The 14,744-nt window shown below is 44.4% G+C and overlaps 1 protein-coding gene across 11 annotated transcripts in view; it reads left to right on the forward strand.

Moving 5' to 3' along the window:
* Nucleotides 1-14,744, forward strand: part of LOC310922121 (protein diaphanous homolog 2-like) — a gene marked incomplete at its 5' end in the record, with an annotated part of 248,534 nt that overhangs the window by 75,739 nt on the left and 158,051 nt on the right. For all 11 annotated transcript variants that reach the window (XM_083882510.1, XM_083882509.1, XM_083882507.1 and 8 more), the window contains one exon: nt 1,126-1,255. In XM_083882510.1, the coding sequence (XP_083738636.1) occupies nt 1,126-1,255 (130 nt within the window). The remainder of the gene's footprint in view (nt 1-1,125; nt 1,256-14,744) is intronic.

Here is a 14,744-nt window from a genome sequence, read left to right on the forward strand (position 1 = left end):
AAAATCTTACATACACCTACTCTGTCTGTTGCCTTTGTGAAGAAGAGGAAATCACTGCTTCTGCTAGATCTTCTATCTGCTCACACGTTCCTTCTTTACATGTGCACAAAAATGGACGAACTCAGAAACTTGGTCTTAAATTTCTTCTCTCATTCTCTTAAATTCATGATGTTCCTTTGTCTAGACGTATGCACTCTGCCATGGAATTTAGCCATAAGGTTACTGGAAACATGTCACTGGTCCTATATTCTAAAATTAGTTCAGATTTTTATTTTAACTAAAAAAACCCTCATTTCAGCAGTTCATGCACACAGGCTAACGGAGAACAGTCTTATCAATTCCAAGAATACTGATTTATTCCAGGCCACTAAAAAGTGCCTCTGCAGTCGAAAGAACAGCAAAAATAGACATTTACCTGTTACTTCCCATTGTGCACAGTTTCCTGCAGCTTTTCATAAATATAACTGGATGCATTAAATTTCCTTTAGCTACAGTCAGGATTACCTTTGCGCTTTTTTGTAGTCATTCTGTATTCCAGTAAGGCACAGTGCATTTATTTTGTGTGTCTCTATAGAATTGTCCCCTAAGTTTTTAGCCTAAAGCAGCATCTTTAGCCTAAAGCAGCATGGTTTAGATTTTGCTCCAAGAAAAAATTGTGGATTTACAACAAGGAGTTACTTTAATTTGACTGGTCAAAATGCAAGCTCTTAATGTTAGCATGATGTCCAGCTATGCAGCATTTCAGGGATTCCTGCTGAGATTTGGCATTTATGGCATTGAAGAATTGTTCTAAATTCAGTTTGTTTATTCTCTGTTCACAGCTGGTTTTTATCTGGAGGATTCTGAATTGGCAACACTAAAATCTCAGAACTTTATGGACTGTCTCCAGGTCTTGTTCTCACCAAAATTAATCATTCTTTCTTAAAATATGTCATAGGGTAGATTCCTTTTGTAGTCCTAAATTATGAAGAATTCATGAAATTTCATTTTTTAAATAACCTGTTTATTTGCAGGCAACCCATGTACCTAACTTTTTGCTAATAAGTTGAAGTCTGTGATATTCACTTTATTGACATGTTTTAAGAATTTTTTTCCTTTTCGTTTTCTCCTGTGTTCTGTTTTTAGATTCGAGATACAAAATCATCAGATCAGAAAACCACCCTGTTGCATTTTCTGGCAGAAATCTGTGAGGAGAATTACCAGGACATCTTAAAATTTCCAGATGAATTGCAGCATGTTGACAGTGCAAGCAAAGGTAAGCAAACAGACAAAGCACCTGAAGGTAACAGTTGTTTGTTTTGACATTAAATACTTCCACCATTTCATTTGAGTGTAGGGTTATGTAACCTGTAAGCATTGATAATCCGTGTGGATTGTGCCTTTTTCGTATTGATTGAGGTGAGAAGTCAGGAGGGAAAGCAGTGATAGAGCAACTCTTTTTCTGTAGTAAGCTGTGAAAATAATACAATTTATAATTTATCTTATATATATATTATAATATATTAATGTATTTATAATACAAATTATTGTATTGTATTGTCAGTGAGGTGCTTGAAAAAACATGGCTCAGGAGTTGTGTCAGCAGTGCTGTGGTGATGTTGAGTGTCCCATCACACCGCTGAAGAGTGAGCTCTGTGTGTGCAAGGAGTCTTCGGACACACAGAGTTCCTGGTTTCCACACCTGAGAGAGAATGACAAACATGCTCTGGAAAAATCCCAGGCTGCATATGAATAGATAGAGTTTAATTGTGCTGCACAGGCAACAATTAATAATTATTTGTGGTCAGTCAGCAGTCCAGGCTGGGGGATGTGATAGCTTAGTTCATCTGTTGAACAGGTTTTCATGTGACGGAGGCTGTGCTGCTTGGCACACTTGGTACTGAGTTTTCTGCTGAGGCAAAAATAGGTGTTAGATGAAGATAATGCAAACTTTTAATTTGCCCATTTCATCAGAAGATAAATACCTGGTCAAGCATAAGAATATGAAGGAAAATAGAGGCGAGAAGTATTTGGATACCCATTTCCACCAGCTCTGTCCAGGTTTTCTCCTGGAAATATTTGTCTCCTTTTTTCCAGTGCTATCAGTCAGTGTCTCTCTTCAGTGCGGTGATTAGCTGTTAGACAGACACTTTATTAATTAGGCCATCATTTGCTTTCAGTTTATGTTCTTCTGTCTTAAACTGTCTGCTGAGAGCAGAACTCTTGTTTCCCCAAGGACCTGGGGAATAGTTCATCTATAAAACCCGACTTTGCCATTGTTTCACCTCAGACTTCTTCACACTTTTATGTGTCTCTTCTTTATCATACTTTTTTTTTTTTTTGACTGTTTCTCAAACTTTGCCTGCACCTTTCAATGGTTTTTTTTCTGCACATAACCTCTGTTTTATTTGTACTGATTAAATGTGTCCCTGCCTTACTTTGCTGCAGGATGGTTCATTGGCCTGAGTGCCTGGGGACAAAATGGGACTGATCTGGGATTATTTGGGTGTCTGTGCAGGGCCAGGAGCTGGACTTAGTGATCCCTGTGAGTCCTTTCCAGTTCAGGATATTCTGTGATTCTGTGAACTAATATATTAATGAAATTATTTATGTAAGTAGCAGTTTGGCATCTTATCTAAATTCCAAAAATGTTTTCTACCACTTGATAATTCTTTTCTTGAGGTGACTTGTAATCTTTTTTTCCTTTCTTTGTAAAGTCTTCTGGTTTACCAGGCACTTTTGATGATCTCTTATGAATTTTCTTCTGTGGCTGACACTTGACCTTGCAGCTTTGAGATTTTTATAGTTTGATTTAAAGCCTCTGATGTTCTGTAAGTTGACTCCAGGAATTAAACTGAAAGAGTCAGTAAAGTTTAGTTAAGCTGTAGCATCCTAAACAGAGAAAGCATATTAATGGGAGCAAAGCCTCTAATAATTCTGATGCTTAGAACACATGAAAAAGATTTTATTGCAGTTAAATTTGTTTCATTCTGTAAGATAAAAGCTGCATTTCCTATAAACAGCACTGACTTCTAGCAGAGCATAAATTACTGTTCATTTTTAATGACCAAAACTTCTCCTTCAGCTCTTCTTTGCTTTCTGGAGCAAGGCAGATTTTTGGCAGAATAAACATGATTTGTGCAAGTTGCTTCAACTGTTCCCCATGGTCCTTCTGGGTGTTTGTTAATTGTAAATGTTCATCTGCTCTGTCACACGTGGTGCTTTTTCTGTGTAGGAAGTTGAAATGCTTTGCATGGAGAAGATTTGCACTTCCTATTTATTGTTCGGTGGTTTATAAACCAATGGTTTTGGGGATGGACCGTTGGATTTATTTTTCCTGTGGGAAGCCTCTTTTGGAATAAATTGGCTGGATATGATGATGCTGGCATCAGTTATTCATAAAATAGAAAGAAATCTACAAGCAAATATTATCTCTGCATGAATTTTAAATAAGGAAATATGAGCTAGGCAAGTGGGTGTTATTACTTGAGATGGCTGCTGGTACTTTTTAGTCAGGAAGCAGCCTCATAGTTTGGACTGTACATAACCTTCCAGATGCTACACTTGGTATCTGCAACTTCTTTTCAATCTTGGCTGCATATTCTCAGTTCCATGTAAAGAAAAAAAAAATCCAGTTCAGCTTAATTTTCACAGAAGAATAAAGAACCAGCATCTGAACAATGACTGATTTTTTTTTTTTTAAACAAAGAGCAGATAAAGCATAAAACTGGATTTTAATATGAAAAGATCAGTGGGATTAGATAAACTGCCTATGCACGTACTAAAATCTTCAATAATCTGATATTAGGTATAATAAAATAGTTGATCTTTTTAAAGATGGAAGATCAACCCACAGATATATGAAAAGTAAAAATAAATTAGGGAACAGTTTTATTCTGAAAAATACAAGCAAAGGTCAGAGTGATTAACTATCAAGAGATCATTGGAAAAGCATTTCTTCTTCCTGGAAGCAGACTGTGAAAGGAAAACCAATCAAAACTTACAAGGCTGTGGCAAAGTGCATTGTTTGATGTCAGTGATTTCCTTTCGCCTTGGAACCAGGCCCAGCCTTGTTGGCACATTCCTGCCTTCTTCACTTCACATATAGGTAACACACAAAATTAAGATGATTACAGTCAACCCAGGACAGTTAGCCATGTATTTTATAACAGCAACCTAATTTTAGATATTAAAAGCAACAGTTTTGCATCCCAGTTCATGATTTAAACATTGTGGCTGTAAATAATAAAACATAAACCATAGCTATGTCTTTATCTGTTGAATATCACATTCCTGATGTAGCTGTTACCTGCTTGCTCTGTCACTGGGCTGTGCAGTCACAGCAAATTGAGATTAACTGTGAAAGTGGTGTGTGTGTATATATATATATATATCTGTATTTTTTAGTCTCAGTAATAACGAGGGCTTTTTTGAGCACTTAACACTGAATTCCTTGCCTGATATAAAGGTGTGCAACTTCATAGTTCTTTTAAAGTATTGTTGAAAGTAAAATCAAGTGAAAGGTGCCTTGTGGGAGTGAATTAGGTCTGTGCAGTGGACTAAAAAATAGCAATAACACCAGCACAGATTTGTCACTCACATGGACATTGAAATTAATTTCATTGATTTCCAAGCAAATGGCTCTGATGGCTGAGGCATCTCTCTAGAAAGGCCATTAGCAATCAGAAACACTGGGGAATGCAAATATATGTATAATTTTTTTTACAAATATATCGGTGATTGAAGGAGAGACGGGGAGACTGACCATGGTCAGAATCCGATTTTACTCGGGTTTTCCAATAACTTATATATCATTTCAGTAAGGTTAATAATTTCTACTACAATAATTAGGTAAAAAGATCATACAAACAACTCATACATTTTTCAACATATCCATGTAGGGGATTGATTGAATCTTCTTCTCTTAAGCAGATTTCTAATCCCATCTTCTCATGAGCTCAAAGTTCTGTTTGTTCTTTCCAGGGCATCCTAGTCGCCAGACTAGATATGCTAATTAATTCTGTCTTACTCTCGTGAATCCCCACAATTCCCCCTTCTGTATTAACCAAAAACACTCTTTTAACAGCTTTATCAATCAATTTCTGCACACATGGAAGCAAGCAAGGTACCATAACTAACATAATTATTATTAAAATCATAACATACATTCCTATTCTAAGAAAATCTTTTAGCCAAGGTGTCAAACTCCAGCCACTAAACAAGTTATCTAGCCATCATCTAGATTCTACCTTTAATTTAAACACACTATCCTTCAGCAACTGAATACTTTTATGGATAGATTCTGAATGGTCAGAAAGGTTCATACAACACATGCCATCGAAATCCTCACATCCATGGCCCTGCGCAAGGAGGATGAAGTCAATAGCAGCACGGTTTTGCAAGCTGGCATGCCTTACGCTATCAACATCTGTTAATAAATTTGACAGGGCAGAGCTGGTGGCATTCATCTGTTTTGCCAGCCAGCAGGCTGCCTAATTCAATTGGCTCAGGGCCTTCTTTGCAGCCAGTCCTGGCAAAAGCAAAGAGGCCCAGTTCATCTGGGTCACAGACCACAAAGACAATTCATCATCACAGTATTCATCAAATGCATGCAAGCTGTGCCTTATTCTGCGGGGATACTTGTGCTGTAAAATCACGGATGCATTAGGTGTCAGCACAGTCAGCCATCCCAAACTACAGGGACCTCCCTTTATGTGTGAAGGGATTGCTGCCCAGGCCCGATCTCCACATACCAGGAACATTCCTGGCGGCAGCCACAGGAGGGCGTTACTGGACTTAGAAGGGCTGCTAGGAGTGTAGTTACACCAATAGGTCTGGTTCCTATACACGGGATGATAGGCAGAAACATCCCAAGCTTTAGACTGATTTTTTCCTGTGTAATCAAAATTGATACTTTTATAAATGCAATGGCAAATATCGAGTTAATAAATGACAATTTATTAACAACAGAATATCGAACACCAGAAAAATGAGAAAACCACAAAAATAGGAAAATGTCAGCGCCGCGCTGGGTGGATAGGGGTCCGCACCGATGTACAAGACGCCCAAATCCACGCCTGTGCAGCTTTCAGTCCACCGTTTTATAGGATTTTTCTGCCCTTTGGCAGTCCAGGTGTCCAGGGTGGGCTGAATAGTCCGAATTTCTTTTCGATGGCCTTCCTGGATCTTGTCAAGTCCCGTTGTTTCATTCCGGGAAGGTTCTTTTCTTATGTCAATTTCACAGGTCAGTCTTATGCTGATTTCATTTTGCTTGTCGTGCCAGAGAGTTGATGAAATCTGCATCGTCGTCAAGAAGGAATTTCTCCTTGCATTGGCGAGGAAGTGATTCTTATCAAGGTTGGCCAGTGTCTTTGTCTAGTCTGATGATTCTTGTCCTGTCTTTGCAACTGAGATTGGCAGGCTGGGGGGGAAACGATAAGCCTCCTACTGGATTTTACATTTTATTAACATTATTCTTATTACACATCGGATTATTATTTCATACACGAATTTTTACCCTAAATTTATCACAGTCTCCCGCCTAATAATTCATCAAATTAAAATTCGTCTCTTTTATTTGTTTAGACCTCAATTCCAGTTAAGATCACACTCTTCCCAATCCTCCTGAGAGGATTCATCACCTTGTTGGCGCTTCCACCCCTCTTCGAATCTCCTTAGGGCCTCTGCGGCCCTCCCTTTACCCTTTTCTTCCTCAAGCTTCATTATTTTGGACACAATTTTCCCTTGGGCTGCCTCTGGGTCCATGGGAAGGAGGCTATTTGCATCCCCTGGACAACTGAATGTATCAGTCGAATGAAACAAGGGATCAGGCACGGAAGGAAGATGATGCCCGCGATGGAGCATGTTATGAAAAACACTACCTTCTTCCACCATTCCCCCTGTCCGAACAGCTGGTCCCACCATGAAGCCTGAAGGATTGAATGCCATTTCTGGACCGGCACATGGGCCACCTTTTTAATTTCCTGGGCTAGCCCTTTGATAGTCTCCCCGTAGTCATCGATCTCAATGCAACATTCCGATTCATTGAATCTGCCGCAGACCCCTCCTTCCTCTGCCAACAGGTAGTCTAGGGCAAGCCGATTTTGGTACACAAAAGCCCTCATCTGCGAATGCTGTTTTGCCAGGAGTTCCAAGGCATCTGAGGTGTGATTTGAAACCACCTCTACCACTGCTTGCAGCCGAATCAACCTATTCAATAGATAAATGGGCGTTCGATATCCCCAGCTACCATCGTTCGCCCAGGTGGCTGGCCCATAATACTCAATGATTCTTTTCGCGGGCCACTCCTCCTCTCCCCATTGTTGGTTGCCTCCGGCTACGGGTAGCTCCCGCCTTATCTCCCTTCTTTGTCTGTTCAATGTTTCAAAGAGAGGTGCTCCTAGCAAATTGCTTTCAGCCCTGGGCAAGGTGAAGAAAAAGGGTCTTATCGTGCCTAGGGTACAGGACCCCTTCCATTTCCGGGGAAGTTCACTGTAAGCTTTCTTTCCGCAAATCCAATATATCCCGTCTGGAGCTTTCCAGCCTACATTGGTTCTGCCTGGCTCGTCCCAGTACTCTCTCAGTCCCACTAATGACTGAAACGGATTAGCTCCGGGACTTTTATGCCAACAAAGTCCCATGGTCTCAAGCCATTCACAATCTTTCTCTCGAATTTTGCCCCAATATCCGGAGGGTGGCTCGGGTTGCCAGACCTGTGTCTGGTCATTCACCGTTAAGGTATTTATGCAAGGAGTATACCCTACCAGATCGGTAAACTCCTTCCCTTCCCGGCTAATGCAGATAGTGCCGACTATCCTTTTTTCCAAAATCCATCCCTCCGGTCTTTTTACGATTTTTGATATTTTTGAACTCTCCCATTTTAGAAGCTGTTCCGGGGCTAATCCTTCTCCTTTCCAAGGCCACCTTTCGGCTGACTTTAATCCCCCACAAATCCAGCAATCCGTCAGTCCCAACTCAGTGGCTATCTCCTGCATTAGTTCTACAAAGAGGTTTTGGTTAGGAGCCGGAAATCCCCCGTCCCCATATTGTTTCTCCAGTTGCTCATATTGTTCACTGAGCGATTTCAATCTTTCTTGCTCAATCCTTCTCTTTCTGGCCTCAGCTTCCTGTCTCCTGAGTTCCAACGTTACCTGTTTCATTTTACTCTCAGGGTCCAGTCCTTCCTCGTCTCTTGAAAAACAAAAGGCCTGGTCAAACTGCAAACACACACGATTATCACCCGGAGGCAATAAATCGAAAATGAAGGGTTCAGTATCTATTTCCTCATGTTTGAGATTCTTCCCTTCCCAATACAATTTTCCACCCATATTACGTATTTTCAGTTTCGTTTTGTCGTAACACAGGGGATTCACCTTGTAGTAGGCAAGGAAAGTAGATTGCCTTTTTCCTCCCACCCATACAGTTTTGTTACATTGCTGACATGTTTGCACCTGGTAAGGAATTTCGAGTTCGCGCCTCTGTCTAACGAGTGAGCGAACAGGATCCCTGAACAGTCTGCCCTTAGGACTTGCCCCTGAGCGTTGGCACCAGACCCTTTGTTCCAATTCACAAAGGTGAAATCGAGTGCCATTAGCCCAACAATCACTCAACTGCCTTTCTAGAGGACAATCCATTATCTGCTCGGTTTCTGGAGCTGTTAAGCACCATTCACACTTCGCGGGAGGATTCTCCCCCAGGAGCGCCCCTGGAAGGGCCCCCTTGGTCTAGCACACGGCTAGACTCAGGACTGTCAGGATTCCCCACCGAAATACCCCTCTGCCTTGCCCTTCGCCCGTATGTGATCATACGGCGGGGTAAACCATCTTCTCGGCAGCAAGGGTGTGCTTCAGGGGCCCGTGTGGTCCTGATGGCAAACCTTCTCTTGTAGGTTGCCCACCGGGATAATTTGATTGTATCCCCTCGGCAAGGTACTTTGATGGTCCTCCGGCACTCAACTGCTAAAGGCTCTGCTTTAGCGTCCAATTTTTCCTTTATTCCCTTTTTGAAAATTTGGTACCACTCAGGAGAGTCTAATTCCAAAAGTCCGGCCCGAGTGGCAAGTATTAAGAGACAGTCTGTGTTATCCTGCTCTTCAACTAGACAGTTAGTACACAAACCTCTAGGTCGATTCCCTCCCCAACAATGGGTGACCCAAACCTGTTTACAGTATACACACTCAAAATGAATGAAAGGAAAACATTCACAATCTGGGGTATTGCAACTTATCTGACTGGACATTTAGGTTGACGCCTGAGCTTGATTTTGAGTTCTCCTGGAGGAGTGGTGACTTTCCAGTCCGAGGCCTTTGGGTCCTCGATCTTTTTCACCCTTGACGAATGAGTCCAACCCTTCTCAGTGGTTCGAACTGCGGTGTCAGTGGTGAGCAGCACCAGGAATGGTCCTTCCCACTGCGGGGCGAGAGGAATTTCTTTCCAAGTTCTGATCAACACTTTGTCTCCCGGCTGAATCTGATGGATTGCAAATCCGAGAGGGGCACTTTGGGGAATGAGTCCGCGCCTTCGAAGCTCCTGTAAATTTTTGTTTACAGTGATGAGATAAGGTTGCAATTGCACATCCTCGACTCGGGGATGTCCCACCAGCATTCCGTGTTTGTATGGCATCCCATACAACATTTCAAAGGGGGACAGCCCCGTATCGGAGTGGGGCATGGTTCTCACATTCAGCAAAGCAAGGGGAAGGCATTTCACCCAACACATTTTCGTTTCCAGCATGAGTTTTGCCAATTGCAATTTTAAAGTCTGATTCATTCTCTCTACTTGTCCTGAACTTTGAGGGTGCCAGGGGGTGTGATATTGCCATCTGATTCCCAAGGCCTCGGTTAATTGTTTTATAATTTTTGAGGTGAAATGAGTCCCTTGGTCTGAATCTATGCAATCCACGATCCCATACCTGGGGACTATTTCTTCCAGTAACACTTTGGAAACTGTTTGAGCCGTGGCTTTTGCCCTTGGGTATGCCTCTACCCAGTGCATCAATTTGTCCACTATAACCAGTAAGTACCTATATCTTCCAACCTTTGGTAATTCAGTGAAATCCACCTGGATCCTTTCAACCGGCCGGTACGAAAGAGGACGACCTCCCCAAGCTGCTTGCCTGGATCTGGACCGGTTCACTTTCTGGCAAGTCACGCACTCCTGTACCTCTTGTTTTGCCAATGCAAAGATTCCCTTGCACCCAAAAAACTTCAGAAACTGCTCAGCCAATGCCCGTGTTCCCCAGTGAGTCTGTTCGTGCAGACGTCTCAGGATCCCTCTGGCCGCACTTTTCGGGACCAATTCCCTCCCGTCCGGCAATTTCCATTTCCCCATCTCCAATGCCCCTCCCATCTCCTTGAATTCTTCAATGTCCTTTTCTGAGGGACATATTTGGATTTCGGAGTCCTCCTCCCTGACCACCTCGGGGACGCTCACCGTGAGCAACGCTGCCCTTTTTGCCTCCTGATCAGCCAGGTTATTACCACGCGTTTGAAATTGCAATCCGGTCTGATGCCCTTTCACATGCACCACCGCAATCTCTTTTGGTTCCCTGATTGCCTCCAAGATTTGTCGAATCATTTCCCCATGGACCAGACCTTTCCCCTTCGTGTTTATCAACCCTCTCTCTTCCCAAATCTTCCCGAAAGTGTGAACCACCCCAAACGCATACCGAGAATCGGTGAATATGGTCCCCCTTTTTCCCTTTAACCTTTTGAGAGCCCTTAGGAGAGCATAAAGCTCACAAGCCTGGGTCGACCATTCTGGTCTCAGGGGGCCCGATTCCACCACTTTTCCCGTTCTGCCGTCCACCACTGCGTACCCTGATTTTCTTTTCCCTTCCACTACTCTCGCCAACCCATCCACAAACCATTTTTCTCCCCCTTCCAATTCCTGGTCCTCCAAATCTGGTCTTACTTTCATCTGGAGTTCCACGATCTCAGCACAGTCATGCAGCAGTTCCTCGGAGGGGTCTCCAAACATGAACTGTGCAGGGTTCTGTGCCAAGGTGGTTTTTAACTCCAATCCCGGGGAGCTGATCAGAATGGCTTCATATTTCAGAAGCCTGGAGTCGGTCAACCACTTTTCTGCCTTTTATTGTAGAATGTTTCTCACATTGTGAGGGGTGTAAACTATCAGAGAGGCTCCGAAGGTGATTTTCCTCGCCTCCTCTACCAGGAGTGCCACCGCGACTATGGCCTGCAAGCACGTAGGCCATCCCCGACTCACGGGATCCAGGATTTTAGATAAAAATCCTATGGGTTTCCTTTTGCTGGCCCATTCCTGAGTCAGGACTCCCTGTGCAGTTTGCCCACTGACATCTACAAACAATTGGAACTTTTTACTCACATCTGGAAGGGTCAGTACTGGGGCCGTCATGAGGACCTCTTTCAATTTTTGGAAATCCAATTCATCCTGCTCAGTCCACTTCACCCTGTCGGTGTTCAACCTTTCATACAGAAATTTCACCTTTTCACTGAAAGCTTCAATCCATTGTCTGCAGTATCCCAGGAGCCCTAACATTTGGCGTATTTGCCTTTTAGTTTTTGGAGCGGGTAATGCAATCATTCCCGCGACCCTCTCAGGGTCCAATTTCTTTTTCCCTTGGGACAGGCAATGACGCAAGTATTTCACCTCGGGCTCCGTGAACTGCAGTTTGGATTTTGAAACTTTCAGACCCTTAGCTCCAATAAAATTAAGCAATTCCACAGTACATTCCCTCACACTTTCCTCAGAAGATCCAGCTATTAGCAGATCATCCACATACTGCAACAGTTTTGTCCCTGCCTTTGGGGTAAATTGAGTCAAGATGTGCTCCAGAGCCTGCCCGAACAGATTAGGGGATTCCACAAATCCTTGGGGAAGCACTGTCCATCTTAACTGCTGTTTTCTGTTGGTATCGGGATCCTCCCACTGAAAAGCAAAGTAATCTCTGCTTTTCTCATCCAAGGGGCAAGTCTAAAATGCATCCTTCAGGTTAATCACACTATACCATACATCCTCGGGCGTGAGCCAATTCAATAAAGTATATGGATTGGCCACTACCGGAAATCTAGTCCTGGTTCGAGCGTTCACCGCCCTTAAATCCTGAACTAGCCGATAGCTTCCATCTGCCTTTTTCACAGCCAGTATAGGGGTGTTATGGGGGGACATGCATGGCTCTATTGTTCCTCCCTTCAAGAGGTCATCGATTACCCGTTTCAATCCCTTTCTCCCTTCCAGGGGAATGGGATACTGTTTGACCCGTATAGGGTCCTCGGGGTTCTCGATTATGATGTGAATGGGGTCTATTTCTAGCTTCCCCACCTCCCCTTTTGAGTGCCATACCTCTGGATTGATGTCTGCCTCGTCCTTCTCGGTGAGCCTAAACATTTTCACCACGAGATCGGAACTTTTTACAACTATGCTAATTCCAAGGGCGATAATCATATCTCTCCCTAGCAAGTTGTAATCAGCTTCCTCCACCAACAACAAATTCCCCAAGCAGACTTTATTTTCTGATTCAATTTCCATGCTTTTTATCACTGGCACTCTAAAAGGATCCCCTTTTGCACCCACCACCACAACTTTCTCCTCACTGACCGTGCACCCCTTCGGTAAATGCTGCAAAGTGCTCCTTTCTGCCCCGGTATCCACCAGAAAAACGGTCTCTTGACGCTTGGGACCTACTTTCAATTTTACCAGAGGCTCGTTAGATGTCCTGGTCCCCAAGGTGAAGAGCCCCTGACACCCCTAATCCTCCTGAAACATCTTTTCATCTTTCATCCTTTTCTTGCAATCTCTCCGAAGGTGTCCTGCCTTCTTGCAATAGTAGCACTCAGGCAGTTCCCTTCTCGTGTCTGGGGTCGCCTTGCGGGGGCCTGGAGGCTTTCGGGGTAAGGTTTTATATTTACCCGAAGCCTGCTCCTGTCTCTGGACCTCCTTTACTGCTGCTACCAAAACCTTAGCTTGAACTTCCTTTTTTTTCGTCCTCCCTCCTCATGTACGCTTTCTGGGCTTCCCTCAGCAATTCTTGCAAGCTTTTGTCTTGCCAGCCATCTATATTTTCCAACTTCCTTCGAATGTCCTCCCAGGATTTCGCTACAAACTGTGTTTTGAGCAGCACTTCCCCCACCGGGGAATTAGGGTCCGTCCCAGAATATATCTGCAGACTTCGCCTCAATCGCTCAATCCATTCAGTGGGGGACTCCTCTTTCCCCTGACATTCATTGAAAGCTTTACTGATGTTCTGACCCCTTGGGACGGCTTCCCGAATGCCCTGGATTATGATATTTCTCAGGTCTATCATGCTCCTTCTTCCGTCCTCTGTGCATTCCAACTCGGGCTAGAGCTGGGCCACTTTTGATCCCCGGGTGTCCCTTGTGGGTTTCTCCTGTCCCAGTCTCTGATACCTGCCTGTTTTATCATCTCTCTTTCCTCATTGTTGAACAGAGACCTCAGGATTGCCATCAGGTCTTCTTAAGTATAAATGCTGCTCCCTAGGAACTCATCCAATCTATCTGCCACACCAAAAGGATCGTCCAACAATCGCCCCATTTCCTTTTTGAACGCCCTTACATCTCCTGTGTTGGGAGGTACATTCACAAACCCAATGACCCCGGGGGCCGTTGGTACCTCCCTTAGTGGAAGTAAATTGTGTCCCTCATTCTCACTCTCTCCCCATTCATCGCCCATCATCCTTGCTTTCAAGCGGGTTCTGCTAGCAGGGGGAGAACTGGTAGCAGTGGGTTGTCTCCCTTTCCCGGACTGCGGGGGCAGAACTGCCGCCTGTGCGGCAGAGGGGAGTCTCTCCTCCGCTCGGACCAACCCTGATTGCGGCGGAAAAGGTGAATGAGAGTGCTCCCATGTTTGCGCAGACGGGATCTCAGAGGGGGCTCCCGTGGCCATGGCATCTGTCGACGGGGGCGCCGCCGACGGACCCAGACCGGACGGAAGAGGCAAGAGAGGGGGTGGCAGCAAGGGAACTGCCAGTGGGGACAATGGATGGGAGGCATGGCTCCCCACCTGGGATGCCTGTGCTCCCAAAAGTTTCTTTGGAGGGTCGAAAGGAGCCGTGGGCACCACTTGCTCTGGAGAGGGTGGGGAATTCAGCCCATTGTAGGGAGGTGGGAGGTGATCCAGGGGTTCCCAGGGCTCTGTCCCAGTTCCGGGCCGCCCTTTCTTTTTCATCGGGAACAAACCCGCTCGGGTGTTTAGCCAAAGGCGGGCGTATTCCCTCTCCTTGGGGTCCGAGGGGCTCTTGTTTTCCACGTAGCGATTTAACTCACTACATGTCCAACTTTCATATGATCCCATTACTGGCCACGTGAGGTGGTTCCTCAATTCTTCACCACCCCACACATCCATGCAATAATAAATCATTCTTTCCTTGTATTTCTCTTTTCTCTGTGAACAATCTCCCCAATGTTCCAACATCCACCCCAAGGGACTATTTCGAGGGATATTCATGGTTCCCTTTCCCTTACCAGAGGGGGGTTTTTCTGAGGTCTTTTTCTGGGGCTTATTCTTTCTCTGTCCCATGTTTCGCGAATTTCCTTACCAAATCTTCAAAATTCCCTGCAAGTCGACTTTTCTGCCTGTGCGTTGTGTGTCTGGTTCTTTCTCAGGGGATGGGGCTTTTTCAATCACTCACCCCTCCAGCGAGCTGTGCCGGGGGTTCGTGATCAGTTCTCAATCCTTTCAGATTCTCTTTGGACCCTTACCTTGGTCCGCTGGCAAAGAGGGTTTACCAATTCCCGAGCTCGACAGGACGTACCCTTCCCCTTTTTGCCC

Source organism: Zosterops lateralis (genome assembly GCF_965231275.1).
Source record: "Zosterops lateralis genome assembly, chromosome: W".
Lineage (NCBI taxonomy): Eukaryota > Metazoa > Chordata > Aves > Passeriformes > Zosteropidae > Zosterops > Zosterops lateralis.